The sequence below is a fragment of the Bidens hawaiensis genome, unplaced genomic scaffold (genome assembly GCF_021521415.1).
Source record: "Bidens hawaiensis isolate Kalapana, Puna unplaced genomic scaffold, B.hawaiensis_p1.1 tig00013519_1, whole genome shotgun sequence".
In the NCBI taxonomy this organism is placed as follows: Eukaryota; Viridiplantae; Streptophyta; class Magnoliopsida; order Asterales; family Asteraceae; genus Bidens; species Bidens hawaiensis.
The window spans coordinates 32189-56771 of record NW_027492147.1 but is presented as its reverse complement, the minus strand read 5'-3'; the positions used below and the strand labels follow the sequence as shown (position 1 = coordinate 56771).

Here is a 24583-nt window from a genome sequence, read left to right as displayed (position 1 = left end):
AGCTCGGACTCGTCGAACCTGTCGATCACCTCAATCGTCTCCCGAAAACGCCGTGTTAAATCCGTAGTGATGTCGACGTTGAAGAAGAAAGGCAAGGGGAAGAAGGTTGCTGAGGGCTCATCGGAGGAGGTAAGGAGGACGAAGGTGGTGAGGAGGTGGAATGAAATCCCCTGCAAATTGAGGCAGGCTGATCTTGACAGCCTTATCGCCTCTCAGGGCTTTCCCACCCTGTTTGGCTGCATGTTGCCTGAGGCCGGGCAATCGGCGGCGGACCCGCCTGCCGGTTATATATCCATATATTTCCATTTTTTCACCCACTGCAACCTTCGTCTCCCGATTACCAGGTTTGTGGGTGCACTGCTGCAGTTCTATGGGATTCATATATCCCAAGTACATCCTTTTGGACTCGTGCGCATGACTCACTTTGAGTTCATGTGCAAATCCCAGCGCGAGGAGCCTACCCCTCGGCGCTTTCAATATTTTTATAAGGCCAAGATTCAAGACAATTGGATCTCTTTTATTCCTCGCAGTTAGAAGGTGAAGTGCTCCACTGTTTCATTCAAGAGCCTTCATGACTGGTCTGAGAGGTTCTTCTACATTAGGGCCGGTGTAATCCCCATCCGCATGACGATGCGCGCAATCGATTCTGCGCCCGCGGATGCGGATGTTATTAAGAACCCAACCGGCGCCTGGGTTAAGAAACTGACCGATGAACCATCCCCCGTGAAGAAAATTTGCGAGGAAGCGCTGGTGGGGGTCGGCATGAGTAAGCTATGGGCCGACAGCGCGCTTGAGCCCGTTATCCAAGTCGACGGGTTGTGTAAGTTTATTTCATTGCTTTATTTCTTTTTCTGCGCGAACATAATTCTTTTTCTGATATCAGTTGACTTGTTTTTGCGCAGTCACCAAGGATTATATCCACGCCGCTTATGATGATCAAGTGGAGGGTGGCTCCGTCGCGCTTGGCGCTGGGGAGGTTGGTTTCCCAGATCGCTTCGATGACATGTTCATCCCAGTGGATCTGGAATTTGACTTTGATGGCGACGCGCCTGGTAAGCCTTCACACTTATGTTTATTCCTTGAGAATACCAAATTTTGCTAACACTTGTGTTGCATGTATTATAGATGCGCTGGAGAACTACGAGCTGGAGCTCGCGGAGGAGGATGAGGAAGAGGAGGCGCCCCTACTAAAGCGCAAAGCTAAGGGGAAATCAGGCGCAGGGGGCAGTAAAAGACAAAAGAAAGATGACACCCCTGTCGCTCATCCCCATGCTCAAAAGAAGGGACCTAAGGAAACCCAGGTGTTTACCACCATGGGTTCTTTAGCTTCCCTGCCTGTGAAAGTGGGCAGACCTCCTGTCCACTTGAGGTATGATAGCGTCACCTCCTCCGTTCGCGCGGCTGAAGAGAGAAGCAGTCCCACGGATGGCGCCAATGAAGAAACGTGGATCTACTCACTGGTAGCAGATCTACTTTCCTCGGGTGTGATTATACTATTTCACCGATGGTTCTTCTGGATCAGTGTTCTTCCACCTACAAAATGAACAGCGCCGTTACTTACCCCTCAGAAAGGGACAGAGGGGTCCTCTTTGGGGTAACCCTCCGGCGTGAGAATAAGTATGTGTAGGAGAAGATAATAATCTGGGAGTGAAGGAATTGGGAGAGTATTGCTTAATAGCTGAATACTGTATGTTACTCTGTATGATTATTCTGATTCTCTCTGTGTCTGAGAAAGTAACTGACTAGGGATGCCTGTCAGTGAATGTAATTGAATATGCTTCAATGTGAATCAATGTGTGTTCTGTAACTGTGTACGTTATGATGTATTTATAGTGCTAGGGTTTCCACTGATTGAGCTGAGACCAAATTAGGGTTTTGTTGGCCTCCTCCAATCGATTTGCGCCACGTGTCCCTGGAGACACCTGGTGCTCTTTCATTGGTTATGATCACGTGGTAACCCATGAGTCATGCTGAGCTGTCCAACTTTCATTTAGCAGCTGTCAACATCAGCATATCCTTATTCCTTAAAAAGATGCCTTCTGGAAGGTTGTCTGACGTGCACAATCAAGGTTGCCCTAATCCTGATTTGGATAAGGACGAGGTCGATTATATGCATGTGTGATATGCGCCCATCCTGAGGATGCGCGAGGTCTTCTCTTTATTCTCACGCGCAGATATTTCATGCGCAGATGTGATATGCACGAGCATGTGATATGCGCCGCGCGCATATGTGATGCGCGAGCATATGTGTGCCTGGGCATATGATGCCTGAGCATGTTTTGTATGCGCCATGCGCATAGGTTTTGGCTTTGTGCCTTCATAATGTGTTTATCTTGTGGGTTGACCCGCCTTGCTCGGTGTTGAGACGGGTACATACCTCTTCAACTATGGCCTTGCGTAGTAAAGTATTATAGAGACATATAGTGGATAAAATCTCTACACCACCCTCGGAATTTTATGGGGTGTTATAGGGGCAATTGCGTTTTTACAATAAAATTCACGTATGCTTTCAAGTAGTAATGGCTGAATGAGCATTAAAGGGCATTATCCATTATACATGCATTTGGCTAAAAAAGTGATGATGATGATGATGATGATGATGATGTGGTGTCAAGTACCCCTTAAGAGGCATTAACCATTACGCATGGCTTACACATCAAAAACAATTATGGCGTAAAGGTCAACGGTTGAAAATGGCCAAAACATTTAAAAAAAAAATACATCAAGATGTGGCATAAATATCAAAAAAAATTTGCATGGTTTCAAAAAGAGTCCGGTCGATGCAATTTAAACGATTTAGTTGATATTAAGTTCGATAAAATTAAGTAATTATATCTCAACCTTTAGTTTCGAGTATATATATATAATATTTTGTTTTCAATTAAATTAGATCCAGAAGATATTGATAAGGTTAAATATTGACGACGGTCATTCGTTAAATATCCTGATGATTGTCCATATTGTTTTCATATATATATATATGTATGTATATGTGTGTGTAATATTTCTTATCAATCAAATTACAAAACAAGATAGTGATAAGATTAAATATTGATAACAACCATTCATTAAATATACCGATGATTGTCCATATCGCTTGATGGGATCAACAAGTAATTGGTCTAGAAGTACCACTCTTAATTCTGATCGGAGCATTAATGCTTCTTGCATACAAAACAAGACCTGACATAGTATTCCACATGCATGTATAAGCAAGACACCATTCTAATCCAACACGTTACACTATTTTCCCCCTCTGAACTAGCATCAACTTATATCCAATAGGTTTTAAAGTATCAACTTAACTTAATCAGGAAGCATGTTGTTAAATTATGTATAATATGCGCTACTCTCTTCTTTCATTAGTTTTGTTTGTGTCCCAATGTGTTCTAGTAGCATTCATGGTTGGGTATAAGTCTTGTATATATTTGCTTTATTTTGTATTTTTTTAATCAGTTTATTATGCGAACTAGTATACTTCATACTTGCTTATGTGTTTTAGGTCAATGATCATTAAAGATACTAATTTGCGACATGCACGAGCATAAAATGATGTCTTATGAAGCTCAGGTATGATACACGCATGCATCAAAGTGAAAACAATTAAAAAGAAGAAAGATTAGATTTGGGGTTGACGACCCCAGACCTGGGGTTGCTCGATCGCTGACGCTAAACCCTAATTGGGCCACGAATTCTTTGGTTTCGACCGGTTTTAATAATATAAGACTAGGGTTTCAGCCCCATTCATTTCTAAGCAGCTAGAGGCATTCTTGGAGCCTTTTAGACTATTGGAGACTTATTTTCATCATCCGATTGAAGATCCACCCCAAATATTAAAGAATTAAATATGCAAATCATAGCTATGAGAGGATGAACCACCCCAGCTCGTTCCCTGGTGTAGACTATTGTAGTCTTTTTAGTATTTCTCATGTTTAGAACTGATTTACATGTATTTCTTAATTGACAATCTATGATCACTGATGTTTGGTATTGTTTAACAATCAGTCGGTTTAGGGTTATTTCTATCTGAATGATTAGTTTGTCAACTACTGGGATACGTGCTTCTTTGGGTTTACCAATTAGTTCGAGTTTAATAAATCGTACATATTCCCTTAATTGGGTCACACTGGCAATGAACCTTTTTGTTGTATGTTAGCATTTGTTGATGCCTATAATTTGAGTTATTCAATTAAACCAGATTTGTTAATTGATAAGTGATTTTAATATATGACATGAGATTAGTGATTAGTTGCATGCTTAAACCATGGGTGTGGCTTACTTTTTATTATTGTTTACAACTTTGTTAAGTACTTGTTTATTCTAAAACCATTGCTAGTGTGATAGCACTCTTAATTTGCAACTTCATAAATTGATAAACCTCATAATGTTTAAAATCAGTTGCACTGCATACTGACCATACTCCTCATGATTCGACACTTTAGTTACCCGTACTTGTATAGGTAATTAAGAATCATAATTACTTTAGTTTAATTAGACCACAAGGTCTAGATCAAAATATCACCATTGTCATATGTTTAGTGTTTTGTGTGATTTGACTTTTGTGTTTTATTTTATATCATTTTTGTTTTTTTCCCTTTTACGTGAGATATATTAATTGTGTAGGTGACAGGTGCATGCATACTTGTTTCTCAGGAAGACAGACACCACTTGTTTTTTAGCCAGAAATTGAAAGGCTACAAGATGGAACAAGGCTCAACAAAGGCAATCGGGTTTACACCTAGAAATGGAAGATGTTAACAAAAACCAGAATTTTAACAAAAACCCATTGCTTGAAGCTTAGCAGTTCAACCCTAACAGCAATAATCAATACCAACACTCCCGACCTGAAACCCAAATATGTACCAAGACAATGACCCTAGACCACCAACTCCGCTTAGACATATTCATACCAACCAGACCAAGAACCATATCCTAAACCAATTAGTTAACCAATCCAGAAATAGATCAATTGCCAACCCGAACCATCATTCCTACACCCCCGGGTCACAGAAGATAAATGAATCAGAATGAAGATTATGTAAATATTCACGAAATGCTTGCATATGAACAAGGAGAAGGGGGTTAGGATTATCATAATGAAAGGCAAATTGGTAATAATTTGCATGTTCAAGAAAATACCGAGTATGACAAAGCAGATGAATTTGAGGACGCAAGGGGCGACAAGATTGAGTTGGTAAGGATTAAAATCTATATTTATTTCATTTTTATGATTGATGATCATAGACGGCCTCTTTACCATTATGTGTAAATAGACTATTCTAATTGTACAGATATGGTAAAGGGGCGCATTCAATCCTTGCTTGTATATTTGTTTTTTAGTTCTTCTCTTCGGCGGGTGGAAGAGCAGTTTGGTAGCTCGCAAAGCTCATAACCTTGAGGTCACGGGTTCAAATCCTGTCTCCGCAATACATCTGTCAAAAAAAAAGAAAAGGGATTTTTTACTTTGGTAACTTTAACAATTTTTCCTTTTGGGGTAGAAGATAAATAGGGGAAGGATAGAATCACTACACTATGACGACTAACTATACCAAATCTTTTATCATTTTCCTTTCTAATTTTAGATATGAATATGAAATAAATGACTTCATTTTGGGCGGATAGCGGGAATCGAGATAATTTTCATTACTTTACCACTTTATTCTTGAGTCGGGGGAGAGTGGAATTATCATCGGGCTAGGAATGGAAACAGAATGCGGGTGGTAATTGAAATGGTATTGGTAGATAGAGGGTTAATTTAGGAAATTTGAGACAGGATTAAGAACCGAAAGGTGAGGCCAAGTTAACATAAATGGTCAAAGAAGAAGAAACATCATAGTTTTAGCTTCCATTCAAGGTGTAAATTGTCACACTCTCAATTATCGACTAACGGAGTTTTATCGCGAGGAGTGTGACATACCAAGATCTATCCACGTGTCATACCAAACCACCATTTAATATAGTAAAAATACCATTTAATAAAACATATTAATGTGAGTAAATACAATTTCGATGTAAGTTACGTTTGCGGAAGCGTAAAACAACTACAAGTTGTAAATAACTAGTTCAGAGTTAAATTCTCAGACACTACAATTCATGTAACCAAAACAAGGTTGATTTTTTAATATAAGTCATGCAACCACAGTGCAATCCCAACTCCTGATGTGCACTTTAGTGACCTGAGAAAGATATGCTAAAAAGTGTCAACACAATGGTTGGTGAGTTCACAAGTTTGTATTTAAATAAGTTCTCAAAATGTGCATATAAAGTAAACAAAGTTTTATCACTAGTTAATTACTCTATATATCATGATACAATAGTGTGGGATCCATCGCGACCGAAGCTGACATGTGCTAGTTTGTGTGCCTCCCACCAAGCCTTACCGAACTTGGCCATGTGTTTAGGTTAATGTTACACCCGTCCGAACCCAGTCTAGTTTTAGAGCAAGTGGAGTTTGTCAGACCAGTAGTACTACTTATATTGCCTCACCGGTTAACCTTAGTTAACGGTCTGATGTGTGTAAGGACTTTCAGTTGGTAATTGCACTAAGTATCCATGAGATAAAATAGTCTTACAATATCAAAATGTTTGTGCATGTTTTCTCCCCCAAAAAGGAGTAAGTAAAAGAGAGGGGCCGTGAAACTCACCTTGAATGCGTGCTAATTAAGTAAAGTCAACTACTAAAGAGAATAATCCCGTACAAATATCCTAAACTGTACACGTACATAAGTAAAGGGGTAGCGGTTCCTAAAACCCCTAGTATCCAAACAATCCCATTGTTTATTCGTGTTTAACCAAAGTTTGACTTTTTTTGAATTTGACCAAAGTGTGACTTTTGTTGACCTTTGACCAAAAAGGTTGATCGAGTTGACCATTGACCAAAGTTTGATCAAGTTGACCCGACGACACATAGGTGACTTATTAATGCAAACATGCTTGTTTATAAGTGTTACGTATCATTTCCAACAAACAGTATTCGCATGCATGTAAACTAATAATGTTATCAAGGCAACAACTTGCTCACAAACTATTACAAACTCCTACAACATGTAAGGTTAAAATTTACAACATATAACTAATCTTTTTACGTTGTCTAACCACTAATATCACAATTTAATTCCATATAGTTTAGGTTTAATCAATCGCATACAATTTTCAGAATCTGCGTTTTGATGGCAGATTCAACGGTATTTTAATGGAAATTTTAATAAAATAATGAACATTCAAATAAAATCAAGAAAATAATTCAGAATAATACAATATATATCTAGAACATAAAATTTTGTATCACCAAAGGGGTACTTTCAGTGATCTTCCAGCGTTAGTTTACGAGTAAAATCATTATAAATTGTAAATTTAAGATATTAAGGTGAAACCACTTGGAAAAATTCAAAAACTCATAAAATTAGGTCATATTCCAATTTCATTGCATATGATTACACAAGGACTGAGTTACAACTTTTGTAATAGACCACAAGTTTACCCTATCAAAATCAGATTTGACACCTTAACTTGTAAAATCATAAAATCTATTCAAAACTCGTCTAAAAAATACAATCCTTAGCTTTCTGGAAACTAGATTCACTTAATTGCACTTTTGACTCAAGAACCAATAGTTTTAGTTAAGTTTTCAATACGTTATAACTCTAGGAATCAAGATGTCGAATCAGTTGCACCGCACACTAACCACTTACTCATCGTATTTTGACACCTTACTTATCCGTAGTTATATAGGTAATTAAGAATAATAGTTACTTTATTATTTATTACACCATGGCATCTAGATCATGTTGGACATAATTTCCATCTTAACAAGCCCATTATGTTAGGTGACCGGTTAGACCTATTGGGCCCGTGGGATTCATTAATATGTAATGGGTTTATAGGGTTGTAATTTGGGTTTTATTATATTTGGTAATGTCTCGGCTAGCAAGTTAGGTTAGTTTATATAAACCGAGTTATGGTTAGACATAAGATATATACACGAGATGCAGCTGACTTAGGGTTCATCTAGAGATACACAAATTACATGTAATAGGGGTTTTGAGTTATATTTTCTCTATAAAATATTGAGAGTTTTTCAATATTAATTATTGTATGTTTACGTTTTGGTGAGTTGTATCAATTCGTCCTTGAATTGGTATCAGAGCCAAATTCAAGAAATCGATAATCGACCAAGCCGCCACCACCGAAAGAAGAGCCCGCCGCCGCTATGTGATTTAGACACGGCCGCCAAAGAAAAGAAGACTGCCGTCGCCCACTTACGCCATCGAGACCAGGCCATGCTGGAAAGAAATTGTTGACTGAGGACCAAGTTCGTAGGGTTGCCATCGTGATTGCCGCTGGCGACATCGGGTTTCCGTCGCCAGCCACTGAATAACACGACGAGAACAACGAAAGTTTTTGGGATTCCGTTTTATTACGATTATTTTTTTTATTGAAGAAGACGACGATAAACAAGTTTTTTCAGGTGGAGACTTGTCTTGCTATTAAATAAAGGAAAGCAAATAAGCCATTCAAAGAAAATAAATAAAAGGAGATTGAATTTTATGGTTTCATTGTAATTCAGAAGAAGAAAAGTATAGGTGGAGTTCTTTTTCTTTTGACGACGAACTAGAAGGAAGAAGTTGGTTTTACTTCTATTTTATATTATTTTTTATTGTTATTCTAGTTGGACAAGTCAGGTTTAATTCAGAGTTTCCCCTTTATACGGGTTAAACGAGTTAGGTTTTAACCAAGGTTTGATACGAGCAAGTTGCTTCTGTTCTGAAAGTTGTATAGGGCTGGTTGATTGGTTTATATTTGTTCCAATGAATTGGAGAAAGGGTTGTGTGAGGCAACTACGGGACATCAATCTGAGTAATGCAGATTGCGTGAAAATTGATCACCTGCGAGTGCTGTGAAATTTACCCAAGCGTTTCGGGGTGGTACAGTGTGATACCGGTGTTTACTTGAGTGATTCAGGCGACGCGATATGATGCCAGTGAAGAAGAAAATTGTCAATCCGTTATAGATTGATCATAAATTGAGACTGATTGTGTGAAGCAATCAATAAAGAGGCGAAAAGTCGGTTATGTGAAGCAATTAAGTTTGTTATGAAAGCGGGATCGAGAAAAACTGATTTGGGTAAAAGCTATGTATAATATTATATTAATTCGTTAGAATTAGTTAAATAAACGAATGAATATTAGTACTTCAAGCATATTTATGTGTTTCAGGGCATTGGATGTTATGGAGGCTTAATGGGTTGATTTAGTAGATTGGAATGAAGGCTTAGAAGTGCAGGATTGGAATGGCACGCTTCACGAGGCATAAATAAAAAAGAAAACAATTTGGCTGATTCCTTTGTCCTTCGTGCGATGCGAAGGAGGTGAATATGTGGTTCGCATGATGTGAACCAACTCAAATAAAGCCCCTACTATTTTGTCCTTCGCGCTACGCGAAGGACAGGCCCATTACTCGTTCGCATGACGCGAACCGCCTTAAAATGAAGAAAATTAATCCTGATCATTATATAAACGATTTTAAGCCCTCATTCGTCATACCACTTGTTCCAGAGGCTGAAGAAGAACCCAAGGACAGATTTCCACCTTCCCGAGGTTTCCAGTTCAGCCATTGATCGTATGTTCTCAAAGATAAGTGCTGTAAACGATATATCGATGCTCGGCTAAGTTCCCGTGTTCATTCTAGGCTAGGGTTTTTGTATTTAAACTTCCTACCAGATTCATTGTGCCTGTATTTTATGAGTTTGATTACGTTTATGGGTTGATTGTTACTCGATTATTACTTTGAATGTTTAAACAGTTTGTGTGCTTGATTATTGATTATTGCATCACTTGTTTGGTTGGTTTCATCAACATTTAGGGTTAGCCTCTTGTGTCATTGAACGAGTAATCATTGATATATCTAATACTGGTAATTAAGTGAACTAAGTCCAATTGTGTCAACAATTTGGTTAAACTATCGTTTGTCATCACAATCAAACTAATAGGTCTAGTAATTACTGCGCAATTAAGTCAGCTGAATCTGTGATTAAGTTGAATGTTGCATTACCCTAACCTAGAGTGAATACCTTTCTTTATAATTGTTTGCAAATTCATAAGTAATCGTGTTGCTTTAGTATTAATCTTTAAAACTGCTTGGCATCGACTGTCAGCTTAGAATAATTAATTAACTAGTTTAAATAATGAAATTGACTTGCATTTTCCTTTGATTCCCTGAGGAGCTGACCTTACTTACCCGTACTCATATAGGTATTTAAGTCCTTAAAATAATTGATTTTTATTAGACCGTGACAATCTACATCACCAGTGTGAAAGAAGGCGATAAGCTGACCAGTGAGAAACCGATAAGAACTTATGTGAAACAAGTTGTGGAAGAGGCATCAAGATAGTCGAGTTCGGAAGAATCGAAAGAACACATCTATTGATCAAGGGAATTTCTGGGGAGATCAAGACCAAGACGGTTACGAAAACCAAGAAGGTCAACATTATGGTTCGAATCAGACATGTGAAGAAGACAAGTTTGGAGACAAAGAATCATCTATTTCGAGTCAGAAATTAGGGGGGTGATTGTTGGACACAATTTCCATCTTAATAGGCCCCGTCATGTGTAGGTGACCAGTTGGACCTATAGGGCCCGTAGGATTCATTAATATGTAATGGGTTTATGGGGTTGCAATTTGGGTTTTATTATATTTGTTAATGTCTTGACTAGCAAGTTAGGCTAGTCTATATAAACCAAGTTATGGCTAGACATTAGATATATATACACACGAGATGCAACCGAGTTAGGATTCATCTAGAGATACACGAGTTATATGTAATAGGGTTTGTTGAGTTATAATTTCTCTATATAGTATTGAAAGTTATTCAATATTAATTATTGTGTGTTTACATTTTGATGAGTTGTATCAATTCGTCCTTGAGATCAAGCATTGTTTTTAACGAGGCAACATCATTAAGCTTATTGAACGATAAGTTGATATCTTTAACGAACTCTGGTCATGGATTGTCCAAAAAGAAATATACCATGTTTCAAGTTATGATTATCCAAGATTTCTATCATACTTACACAAAGCTCGATCTCAATCCAAATGCGATTTTACTTATGGAGGTCAAAGATTTTAACATTTTAAGAAGGCTTTGGACTCGAGTCGACTGAAAGAAGACCGATTTTCCTATTTGAAGAATTACCAAAGAATTATCACATCTAAGATCAAGTCAATAATTCCTCATATATTTAGATATATATGAAAAATTAAGAGGGAGTTATACGCATGTTGTACTACTTTTTCGTTAACTAACTTTTATCTCACTATATTTAGTAAGGTATTTTAAGATGCGTCATTGTAATATCACTTAATATCAGTCATAGAGAACGGAGCCAAAACTATTGATCGACGTCAATAGGTTAATCAATAGTATATATAAGTTACTTATACCAGAAATAACAAGTAAGGTGTCGAATCCATAGGGAATCAGTGGAAAATGATAATCAAGTTCATGGCTTCTTAAGTAATTATGCTTGGTTGGATAAACGATTTCAAGTAGTCTAAATATCGATTCGCTTGATGAAAAACAACTGTCTGTTGGTTGTAAAACAATTTAAGAAAGGGTGACACACTTTAGGTTCGGGCAATGCAATGTACAGAACAATTGTTACTTCTATCAATTAGATAATCACATAGACATGACTCGTTAGTTAAGATGGATATATAATTACTAGACAGTGTAATTTGGATAAGATGATTCACCTAACCAAATTCAACGAATTGACATAATTGAACCTGGTCTGCCTAATTACCAATTTGTTAATATAAAACCCAACATAGATCAATGATCAATGGTATACCTTTCAATGACTATAAGAATTTAATCCTAAATGTTGATGAACACAACGAAATAATTGATAATGAACAATAATACCATAGAAACAACTGTTTAATCATTCAAAACAAACATAAAGCTAGATTAACAAAATGACTAATCAAACATCAATCTAATTCTCGATAGAAATCATATAAAAATTCTGTTTACACAAAAACATTACACTAAAGAAAGTTTTCACATAGCTCGCTTACGAGTTGGAAGGATGAAACCATTGAAGCTTTAACGATCCGAGAACTCTAGGGTGGTTTAAAATCGCTCTTCAGACTGTCTACAGCCACTGAAAAGAAGATAGGTCGAATGGGGGCTGAAAACTAATTATAATATCAACTATGGGGGTTTTGCCGCTTTTAGGTCCCTTACTTTTCACGAGGTCCTTCTACCAAGTCCTTCGCTTCTTGCAAAGGACAAAATAGTCGAGGTACATTTGGGATCTCTAGAGTGCCGTGATAGACTTAACCTTTCTAGCTCGCGTGTCGCGAAGGAATGTCAGTTAAGATTTTTATTTTTTTCACTCGTTTAAGCTCCGAAACACATGCGTGTCAACCTTGAAAATCCCAAGAGGTCAATATAAGCTTGTAACTAGTTCCAGTAAGCATCTTTAATTTTCAATACTCTGAAATGCAAAAGCGTGATTGAAGTACCACATTTCTAAGCGAAAACTTAATAAAATAAACAGTTAATATCCATTTTAATACATAGTTTATACCCGACCATCATTTATCTAGTAGTGTAATGTTGATAATGTTTAATATCAAATATATGAGAGGGTTGTCAAACCTTTTTTTATAGACCGACCCATATTTATAAACCCTTTATGCACGGGTCTACAATCACGTATACTCCTATCCCAACCATCATACCTCGGTGGAAACACCGACGCGATCTTTGGCTGCCAACCACAATCACCATCTCCGCTCGATAACAACCATCACTTGAAACTACCACCAACAACGCTAGAAGCGACCATAAATACCAATTGAAACTGTTGTCGACACAGCTCTCACTCGGTTATTGATAAGCACCACACGATCAACAACTCCCAATCATATTAGAGCCCATATATTTTTCATCAATGGTTTCTATCTCGACGACCACCATCACATATCGACTTCCTCCTACAGAAAGACAAAATGTCAATGTTTTTAATATGTCTTGTCGAGTGTTGGATTCTCTTGACTGTTAAAGATATGATCGTTTTCTCTAATGAGGTTGGCAATACACATGGAGACTGTAAATTAGGGTTTCAATCTAGGTAGATGAATGTAACAATCTATGGACTGAAGAACTCAAAGGTGGGAGACAATGACCCAGAGAAAAAACGAAGCACCAAAATGGTTAACGATTGTTAATGGGCGAGACGGTACAAAGATGGTTGACGAACGAGTGCCAAAAAAAACAAGGGGTGGGACGGGGAGGCATAGGGGTGAGTTCAAAAGAGAATTGAACTCCATAAAAGTGAAGAACTATGGAACTCAATCTTTGGCTATCCATCTAATCTTGTAGTGCACTTTTAGTGTTCTTTGATCCTACATATCTCACATGACATCATCATACCAAATAACCCGCAAAAACCTAACCCCCCCCTAAAAAAATTAATAATAAAAAACTAACCTAAACTTGAAGGCTAAACTGAAATGTTTTTATTTTATGAACGATGGGTGCCAGACAAACATTTTGGTATTTTTACTTTTTTTTTATTTTTTCATATTTTAGGTTTTATTACTTTCTATAATTTATTTTTTCTTCTTTTTTTGCTTACAAAAATAATGTGACATAGGTGGTCAAGGATGCACAGTAAGATAGATGGAGATGATTAAGGGCTGGGAAGGCTCCCTAGTTCCCCAATGTTTTGGAGATCTCTATGTGTGTGCCCCACACGCATATGTTAAATTTATAAAAAATTGTGGATCATAAAATTTTCTATGTCCAGGGGCATTTTGGTCATTACAACTTAACATAAACACTTAATTGTTTATTCACTCCAAGGACCAAGCGGATGTGCTTATGCATAAGTTAAGCTACTGGTGTAGTTTCTCATACTTGGAGAACCAAAAATAAAGCTTGAACAAACCACAAGAGCCATTCCTGTTTGTTTGCTTGTTTTGTTTTTTTACAAAACATTTTTCTAATCGGGTTCGGTTATTTTTTATTTTCTATATCTAGGGTTTTGGCCATTACTACTTAACATAAACACTTAATTGTTCATTCACTCTAAAGAGAGGATGACATGTTTATGTATAAGTTGAAGCCACTGGTGTAGTTTCTCATACTTAAGAATCAAAAGTGAAACTTGAATACACTACAGGAGTCTTTCATGTATTTTTAATATTCAAGAAAAATTGTTAAGCACGAGAAGGTATGTGTTGAGAATCAACACGCCTTCATTCCTTTTACTTTTGATATATTTGGATCTCTTGCCCCCGATGTTGCTACGTTTCTGAAAAGAGTTCAGGGGTCGTGCACAGTAACTCAATAACGCCGAAGAACGATAATTTTGTTTTAAGTATGATCGATTTTGCCATTCAAAAGAGAGTGACGTCTCAGCTTGTTGCCCGCTTATCTGCCTCTCTATTGAATCCTTTTATAATATCTATGATATACGAATCAGCTGATATTATATTGAGTCAAAAATATATATATATATTAAAATGAAAAGAAAATGGTTTTCAAATCTGGCCGGGTCCGGCTAGCTTTTAACCGATTCAGAACCCGGTTTTATTTTACCACTACTACCAAAAGAACCTAACAAGGCTAACTCATTGGGCTATAAAATATTGTTAATACCCTACAAACATAAAAGAAAGCCTAGCATCACCAACTTTTACCTAACGACAAACGTGCTTGACGTTAAATAGTCCACACTCCACACTTTACAATTCCATACTGTCCAAACAATTGACTCCTCCTTTGCAAGAAGCATCCAATGACCTTCTGATCCAGAAAAGACAACATACCCAATTACCATTCATGAACCAGCCCTCCCTAACACACCTTCGCCGTATCAACGAGGCAATTGCACCTCTAACAAAGACTCCATCTGTCTTCTTAGCTTTATCTCAGTTGTCATCCAATGGCCACCCCTCCTCCTCCATTATATAATCCCTCCAAAATATTATCATGCATCAAAATCCCATTTCCAATCTTCAAACTCTAACATTAGCAATGGCCTTGAACAATCAATCTGAGTTCCAAGATTTCTTGCCTTTGATGGCTGAGAAGTTGGGTGGAGAAGGTTTGATTGGAGAGTTATGCAATGGGTTTAATCTGCTCATGGACACCGATAAAGGGGTGATCACTTTTGATAGCCTCAAGAACAACTCAGCACTTTTGGGTCTTCAAGACTTGACAGATGATGATCTGTTGAGTATGTTGAAAGAAGGTGATTTTGATGGAGATGGTGCTCTTAATCAGATGGAGTTTTGTGTTCTTATGTTTAGATTAAGCCCTGAGTTGATGGAAGAGTCCCAGTTTTTGTTGGAAGAAGCTCTTGAACAAGAATTCAATTAATTGTGTTTTATTATGATCATCTATCTATTCATCTATTTCTTTTTGATTTTGTATAAAAGAAATAATTAAATTAATTTTATCAATTAGCTAATAAATGGTTGTTGAGAAATGCATGAAGAGAATTCAAGAATCCATATGTTATAGATTTTAACAGAATGTGTAAACAAGTACAAATATGCATATTATCTAGAATCTACCTCTGTAACTGTTAAATCACTGACTGAACCTGCTGGATAAGTACTTGAAGAAAAGTCTGCTACAAGAAAATCCTTATCCATGAAGAATGCTGGTTGTTTAGGCTCTGGCAAGGCGCTCTCGCCACTCAACATCATAAGTACAGAAGACATGTTTGGTCGATCCCCTGCGTTTTGTTGAACACATAACAACCCCACTTGGATTGATCTTAAAACTTCGGTTGGACTGTAGGATTTAGCTAAAGTTTCATCAGTCAGTTCTATTGATCTGCCTTCATTATACACACTCCATGCCTGAATATAATTTACAAATTAATGATTTAGAATTTGGTATTTTGGTACCGAGATGCAAAACACTAAACCAGTTTTGTTGTTTGTCTAGTGATTGAACTTACATGCCCGGTAAGATTATGATCATGCTCGGGATGAATGAACCCTCTGTTTTTCTTCCCACTCACGATCTCAAGCACCAAAACACCAAAGCTAAATACAGCTGACTTTATTGAGAAAACGCCATCTAGTGCATATTCCGGGGCCATGTAACCACTATAGGCATCAAAGTGTTAATGAAAAACAGACTAATGAGGTGAAGATATCAAGATAAAGAGAGATAATGGTTGTTTATAATAGCTTACTATGTTCCAACAACTCTGTGTGTGTTTGCTTGGGTTTCGTTTCCTCCAAAACTTCTAGCTATGCCAAAGTCGGATATTTTAGGGTTCATGTCTTGATCTAGCAGAATGTTGCTCACTTTTAGATCTCTATGGATTATTCTTAACCGTGAGTCATGGTGGAGATAAAGAAGTCCTCTAGCAATTCCTTTAATGATGTTGAAACGCTTAGTCCAATCAAGGGTCATGCTCTCGCTTTTATCTGTTTAAAAAAGGTTCATTTAGTTATTTTTATCTAGATTTATTGATAAGAAGTATGTAATGTGAGTTTGTGTATACGATTCTCACCGAATATAAACGAGTCTAAGCTTTTATTTGGCATGAACTCATAGATCAATAGCCTCTCATCTCCTTCTATGCAACAGCCAAGAAGCTTCACTAGATTTCGGTGCTGAAGTTTAGAAATGCTATTAACCTCATTCTTGAACTCGTCAACACCTTGGCTAGATGTTTTTGAAAGACGTTTAACTGCAATATCTATCCCTTCTTCAAGAACCCCCTGAAGTTAATGATGTTATACATATACAATTTCACTGTTTTTGACTCAACCATATCAGAATGATCATGCTGTTCTAATTACCTTATAAACTGGTCCAAATCCACCCTCCCCAAGTACATTTCTTTCTGAAAAACTTGCAGTGGCAGTAGATATTGTTGAGAAGTTAAACAATGGTAGTTGAATGTCTTCATTGTTTTCATGCAATGATTTCCCTATGCATATAAAACAAGATAATTTAATTAATCAACAAATACGCGTCTAGTTTTTATACTAATTATATTTGACTAAACTACGGGTAAGGTTGCACAAATTTCTTACCCCCGGCTTGTTTCCTTCTTCGCGCACACACTAACCATGTCAATATCAAGCCTACGAGAAGAACTCCAACGATAGTTACAGGTAATATGATTTTAACCTTCGCCCCTCCCTTATTTTTCATATTTGATTCATCAACTGTATAACATCATCATCATCATCATCATCAACAAATTTTAATTATCTGAAAACATGTAACCAAAATGAAACAACAACATATAGCTACCTAATTCAGAAGAAGCCATTCGTATGAAAATATCCTGACCGCCATTTCCTACCGAATACCCTCGGATGTCGAAAAGATCATTGAACCAAAGCAAGCAGCCCCTGCCTTGAAGACTGGTGTCTGGATTTGCATAAGCCATACAACTACAATTTTGTAAGCACTTTGCTTGACAATCTTTTAAATCCATGCTCATGTTAAACCAGGTATTTTCTGTGTCTGGCAGTTTAATATTAGAGTATTTAATAAACCCTTCTGATCCATTTTTGCAATCCAAAGGTGTTCTTCTGACACAACCACCAGACCAATCAGCTCTTTCCCAACTCTTTTGGTTTCTTGGTACAAATCTTTTTTCATCCAAAAAAGCACAAGACTGTTGGATCATATCAACACTGCAACTTGCATAACCACTACAAATATTATATGTATCACATATATCTCTTGGTAATGACAAAGCAAGCTGCCACCTTGTCCCATGTTCAACCCACACCCAATTTTCTAGCTGCCCAGATGAATTCAAGGTTGTTCTTGATAATATAGAACTGTCATCTAGAGAGTACGAAAAAGACATCTCAGTTGCGTTAATAACAACCACGTATGTAAATGTCAAGTTCGAATTGAACGTAGAAACCCCACTAAATCTTTGATTGCTCCATGGTCCGCCTCGGAATGTGATCTGAGGACCTTCTCTTACTCTAAGCTTGTTCTCAGGATAACCAAGTGTGTCAGCTCCCCAAGTATATTCACCTGGAGCTGCATCTTGATTACTTTTCCACGACGATAGGTGCCATTCGATATTCGTCAAGAAACTTCTCCCTAGTTTCATGCCGGGTAGAAGTGTATCGGTTGGATAATCGAAACTTTGCCAGATAATCTTCTTGTTTTGGTCCATCAAGACAAGATTTCCGGTGTCATGAAGTTTTGCGGTTGCTTTTGGTGACGGCGTGGTCATGTTCGACGACCAAATCGCGTTGTTACTATTGTTGAGAACCAAGATTCCTTGATCATCAACTTGTAACACAACTGGTGATGTATCGGTGATCGGGTGGTCTCTATTGGCAACCCAAACAACAGTAGTACTAGGTATGTTCTTGAACCAAATACCAAGATATCTGTTAACCGAATTCCCTGGACGAAAGACTCCCAGTTCGAAAACTCCCGTTGTCGACACCAACGTGTCTGCATCTGTCAAGAACTGTGAGTCTGAAATGATTTTGAGTTCAACAGCGTGCAGGTGTCGAAACTGGAAGAAAGGAACAAGAACAAGAAGAAGAATTATGGCTGCAGCCTCCATCAATAAAGACCCTGGTTTTTTTCAATGATAAATGATTTTGTACTATGTGATTTGGATATTTAACATTATAATCAACATTAAATATGTGATTTTGTTCAAGTTGATGCATCTCACCTATACTATATTCAAATATTATTATCTAAATAATCTTGCCCGGTTGATTCACACTTATCTTTTATCATTTAAAAATGTTACCCGAATAGACTCGCATTTGGTTTGGTGGTTCAAAGTTGACGTCTTTGGACATATTCTAGAAATTTGATAGTTCCCATAAGTAGTATATGTAATGTTATTGATTTGGCGGTTGTGGTGTGCAGCAATCGACTATATACTAACGTTATCGATTGCCGTTTAAAACAATTATTTTTCTTTTAACATTATTTAGTTTATTGTTACAACACAAATCTTTTATGTTATACGGAGCACTATATATGAAAATGATGCCTTCTTGAAACAATTTATTAAAATAGTTTTTTACTAGTATTGCTTGTTTTTTTAAAATAGATCGATTAATGAATATATTTATATTTTTAACCAATTTCTTATTTTATTAATTAATTTAATTTTAATTTCTTTTATATATATGTTCTGAATTCAAGAACACTTATTGTAGGTCCTCTAGATGGATCTAAAGACTTGACTCGGATCAATCCGTGTTGTTAGTTAGCGGAAATCACCAACGACACTCGGATCTCGGATCTTAGTTTGTTATTACAAAAGAGAGAAAATGAGAGGAGAGGTTTTGGAGAGAGAGAAACTTTATTTCTCAAAAGTTGTTTTTCTTGAAGTGAAAGAGTTGGAGTGATGGAGAAATGGGTAAGTGGCTCTTTTATAGGGTCCTTATTTCTCCAATACATACAAAATAAACGTACAAACTAAACGTACCGAGTACGTACTACATCGACTAAATGCAAACTAAAACGACATATACAATCCTAAAAACAATATATAATACTGGCCCTACAATCTCCCTCTAGGATTGAGTATGTCGAGGAACCTTCGTCAAGTTCTTTGCTTCGTCTTTATTTCTTAAAACTTGTACTTGTCTTGATCCTGTAGCTTGAACCAGATTGGATCTTGGACAAATCTTTATTTTTCGTTCTTATCTTCTTTTCTGGGAAGGATCGGCAACAGCAAATTTTAGAAACATCAGATGTGGGAGGCTCGACATCTAATTTTCTTTTGTTGACTTTCTTGAGCCGACTGGTTTATTTCCTTGTTTTCGAATGCAATCAATTCATTTTTAGCTTCAACCACCAACTTTCACGTTCTCGTTTTCTTTTAAACGCTTCAGCATCTACAACTCCAAGCAGACTTGATCTTGATCTACCTGTCCATGTATAACAACACAAAACTTAGAACGAATAAGATTCATTCACAGACCCTCTCGAGGGTCAAAGAAGAATTTGTTCACAGACCCTCCCAATTTCAGTCTCTCAACTTGTAAATGATTTGTTTAAGTCCCAGATTTCCAACGAACTTTGCATGAACGACCTTGACAACAAAACACATGATTTTGAATGAAACAAAGTTTAACAAGATATGTACGAACATAATAAAAGTTTAAAATCTTTTTGGCATTTTCATATGTTTTAAAAATAACGAAAATATATACATAACATTTTGAAGTTGAAACTAAAATAAAATAAAATCAAAATAAACAATAAAAGATAGGAGTGAAGATGAAATTAATATTATATATCAATAATATTTACAGAATTTTCTAACGATTTTAATATTTTTATGAGAAAGATCACAACATGGAATCATATTGATTTGCAAAGCCCTAGATCACGTTTCCATTTTGATTATTATGTCACAATTTCATCACCGACTGTAGATATCGTCCATTTGTTTAACCTAACAAGTGTTTTGATGCCAAAGTGATACGTTTAAAGTACAATTAGGCATGGTGCTTATGTGGTCCCCACTTAATCAGACATGTTACTGATTCCATCATATCTCAGGCTTACTTTGTGTTAACATATCACCTCAACTTGACTTAAACCTTTCTTATTTGATCACAGTACTCTTATTAACATACTTGACACTTTATGCTTTATTTTTGCACACTTGACTCAATCTAGAAAGATTAAAAGAAAGCAGAAGACTCTGGGCCTTAACAATCAGGTCTTGTATGACTACAAACAGAGAAAGTCCAAGGCTTGAATCAAAATAAATGAAGAAATAAAGCAGAAGTTAAAATCCTAAGATAGACTCTTTTTTTTTCTACTCTTTTTCTTGATTTTTCTTTTGTTTTTCTGTTTTTCTTTTTCTTTTCTTAACTCTTTTGTTTTTCTTTTTCTTGCCTTTCTATGAGGCTTTTCTTGACTCAATGAGTTAAAAATTTACACATATTTCATAAGACGACTGTGATCAGGTAAAGAGAGGCTTGGGTATGACATGTATAATTACATTTTTGCCTTCATGAATATGACTTCACGGAATCATGCAACCGCTTCATAATTGTATATCCACTAGTACCGGCAGGAATTTAAGTTTATATCACCCGACACTTACTTGTTTGTCAAGCCTACCTACACATCTGTGAGTGATTTTGTAGACTTTTGATCTACTCTTTTTATGCGCTAGGATCATTGCATATCAATGTACTATCATTTTCCAATGGTCGGATCAATTTCACAAAATTTGAAAAATTTAATTATCCGACTCCCTCTAAGCAGAAGCTCCCTCTAAACGGGACAATTCCTTTTAGATTTTCTTAAAAGTAATATAAAATATTTTTGGTAAATCAAATGATTTGTTTTTGCTTTTCTTTAGATGAATTGAAAATCTTTTTGGTGAGTTAAACTTAACTCATTTTCTCCCTCTAAAATTGTGACATATTTGAAAATATTTACAATTTTATATACAAAAAGATAGATAGGTTGTTTTAATCAAAATTGATCATGCCGAACGATTTGACCAGAAATTCAAATCGGGTATAATCGATGGCTTTAGTGAAAAGGTCAGCAAAGTTGTTATCATATGGACTATCTTAAGCAAGCATTATCACATTGTATGACAAAGTCGAAGAGATTCAAACCGAGACCCAACAGCTGATGCTGGATCCATCACTTGAGAGAAGCAGTTGGACGAGATTGGTTTAAGAAACGCTCGAAAAGTTGTTGTTGAACCATTTAAACAAGGCTTCCCTTCCATGAAGTTTGTCCTCCCATGTCGCTTATGAAAGACTCGAATCCGCCATCAAATGGTTTAGCATAAAATAGCAAGGGTTCGTCTCCCATCATATGCCGGGTGCAATCAGTATCTAAGTACCTAATACTATTGATAGTCCTCCTTGATTGACCCTGCATGCACTAAGCATTCAAATAGACATGGGTTCCCCGGATACTTTTGTCCCAGGAAGGTCAACCGTAAATCGACCAAACTTGATTTTATTTCCTGAAAAAAACATTTATTTCTTGGTGGAGCCTCACTTGATGAAGAACAGTCCTTAGGAATCCAAGCAAAAACTTGTTCCTTGATTTTGTCAGTTTTGGACTTTTCTTTTCTTGATTTTGAAACTATTTTTAGTGAATCCTCAGACTTTACAGTCTTAGGATCCTTTTTGATTTTATCCTTTTTGGTTTTCCAAAAAGGTTTCTTTTTGTGTTTTACTTTATTTACTTTGGATCTCACATCCATTTCACTGGGTTCACTATCAGCTTGATCAGTCACAGAAGTTGTATGGCTGAGGATTTCTAAATTGATTGGTTGTTTGAGAAAATGATCGTTTATTTGGTGGAACATATTTACAAGAAGTACTTGTCTTTTCATTTTCAAAAACTTTGCTTTTACTTGAATTATCCTCAGTCTCACAACTTGATGATGAACAACTTGATATGTTCACCTCAATAGGCCTACTTTCGTTGACACATTTTTCAACAAAAGTTTCATCACAAACGGTTTCATAATCACAACTCGTGTCCGTTTCCACCGACCCACTTTCTTCTACACAACCAGCTTCAAAAGATACATTGATGTTAGATTTATCAGACGATTGAACTGGAGCAACAGTTTGTGGTACTGCAGGAACAAATTTCACAGGTTTTGGTATTCTACCAACCCCACCATGACATTTCTTCCTCGGGAGAAGTATTATAGCTAAAGTGGGGCAAACTGGTATAGTTATCATTAAAAGGTAGTGGTACGGCAGTGTAATCGTACCCCAGCCCCGCTTTCACTTTAGTACTTCTCTGGGCTCCAATAAGATCATCTAATTTCTCAGATGATGCTTCAAATCTTTCAACTTGTTTTTCTTTTTCCCTTTTATCTGTAACGCCCGCTAATTTATCGGTTTAAAGATTTCCTGCATGTAGAGTATGTATATTTCTTGGGAGTTGTCCGGCATCTTTCGTCGACCCGACCATCTTCCTGGTACGTTAAATTATTCAACCTTTCCTTCAAGTTACCATATCCCTGAGGGCTATTGTGTAACATTTATTTTATATCATAAAATAATGAAATAACCCTAACCCTAAACCCCATGCGCAGCCGATCGGACTAGACCCCCTGGCGATTTTTCTTCTGTGCAGCCGTGTTTCAACTATAAAAACTTCAATTCAAGATCGGTTTTATGATTCCCCATGTATTTTACACCTTCATTGACCTTTGTATTGCGCGTATTGATTGTTAAACGACTTGTTTTAGGTTAACCGGGTGGCTGTCCAATTGAGAGTTTCCGGGACTGTTTCGAGTGAGGTTTTTGCACCAAAATCCTCCTAGGTATGTGTGGTACATAATGCTTAAAAACCATATTCATTGAAGGTGTTTAGGTCGGTCAATCAATTTTAGTTCGAAAACTAGGGTTTGTCGAGTGTAGAATCATCAATTATTGAGTTTAATGCGTTAATCGATTGAATGACCAACCAAATCAGTTTTCACAGCCCTAGGGGGTTTAAGGGCTGTGGGAAAATTATTTTTTTTGGTACTCGGGGCTGATTAGGTTGGTGATTATTCAATCGAGTCGGTTGTGCGCGAATTGTCGTTTAAACATTAAAGTGAGTGTTGTAAAAAGGAACCGTCGACCCTATCAACTCGGGTGACATAATTATGATGTATGAAAAGGTTAAGATGGGAATTTGGTCCATTTGGGGCTGATTTGTTTGGCAATTTGCTTTAAGAGTTATTACGCGCGTATTCGACTCGATTTGCATACCGACGGATGAGTTGTGCATCATGGTTAGCCCCGACCATGATCGTAGGGTGGATTTGGTTAATTGAAAGGTTTTAGGGGCTGAGGTAAAGTAAATGAGTGTGGGTTGGGCCTCGGGCAAAATTGTTGGGCTTGAACGGCCCGTTAGGCAAGTGTGTTCTTACGGTCTAGTTTAGTAACGCGTTGTGTACAATTTGCAGGCCCTTACTTGTGAGTGTGCACTTAGAGATTTCCTAGCTCGTTGCTGGTGTTTGGGTGATTTCAGGTGAGTTCATGATGCCCCCTTTTAACTCTTTTTAAATTTTAGGCTAGCATGCACACCTAAGTGTTTTCTTACTTGATGAAATGTTTTAAACGATTTTATATAGGCTTGCTAGTATATGGTAGGCCTTAGGATGTTAAATACATATATATATACACACACACACACATTATTGTTTGGCCTATATTTGGCGATGTTGTAGTCGTTTCGACTACTGATGTTGCGTATGCCTACTTTGTGTTTGCATGCGTTGATGTTACGTGTTTAGGTTGTATGTTTGCTCGACCCTGATGTTATACGTGGATGTTATATATATATATATATATATATATATATATATATATATATATATATATATATATATATATATATTGTTATATATATAGGGATGTACTTGAAAGGGTGTTTATATATATACATTTTGTATATGTATGTATGAGAATGTTTAGTCTTGGTAATGATGATTTAATGGATGCACTCTTTTTATTTTTAAACTTGTGGACTATCATAATTGTTATTACGGATATTGTTTACTTAAAACTTGAACTCACTCAGCTCAAGCTGACTTTGTG

At 36.8% G+C, this 24583-nt stretch overlaps 1 protein-coding gene and 1 pseudogene across 2 annotated transcripts; one reads left to right on the top strand and one right to left on the bottom strand.

Annotated features, from left to right (window-relative positions):
* Positions 1-15050: 15050 nt before the first annotated feature.
* LOC143544310 (calcium-binding protein KRP1-like) lies at positions 15051-15395 on the top strand. The gene has a single exon (XM_077036433.1). The coding sequence runs from the start codon at positions 15051-15053 to the stop codon at positions 15393-15395; it is 345 nt and encodes a 114-aa protein (XP_076892548.1).
* Positions 15396-15570: 175 nt separating this feature from the next.
* On the bottom strand, positions 15571-18591 carry LOC143544302 (G-type lectin S-receptor-like serine/threonine-protein kinase At4g27290; annotated as a pseudogene). The gene is made up of 7 exons (XR_013137228.1): positions 17301-18591; positions 17045-17212; positions 16841-16971; positions 16549-16759; positions 16225-16462; positions 15985-16135; positions 15571-15883 (listed from the first exon to the last, which is right to left on the bottom strand). The product of XR_013137228.1 is annotated as a G-type lectin S-receptor-like serine/threonine-protein kinase At4g27290 (transcript).
* Positions 18592-24583: the final 5992 nt, after the last annotated feature.

What these genes read in the sequence shown, in the direction of transcription:
- LOC143544310 (XM_077036433.1), top strand. Translation starts at nt 15,051, where the DNA reads ATGGCCTTGAACAATCAATCTGAGTTCCAAGATTTCTTGCCTTTGATG.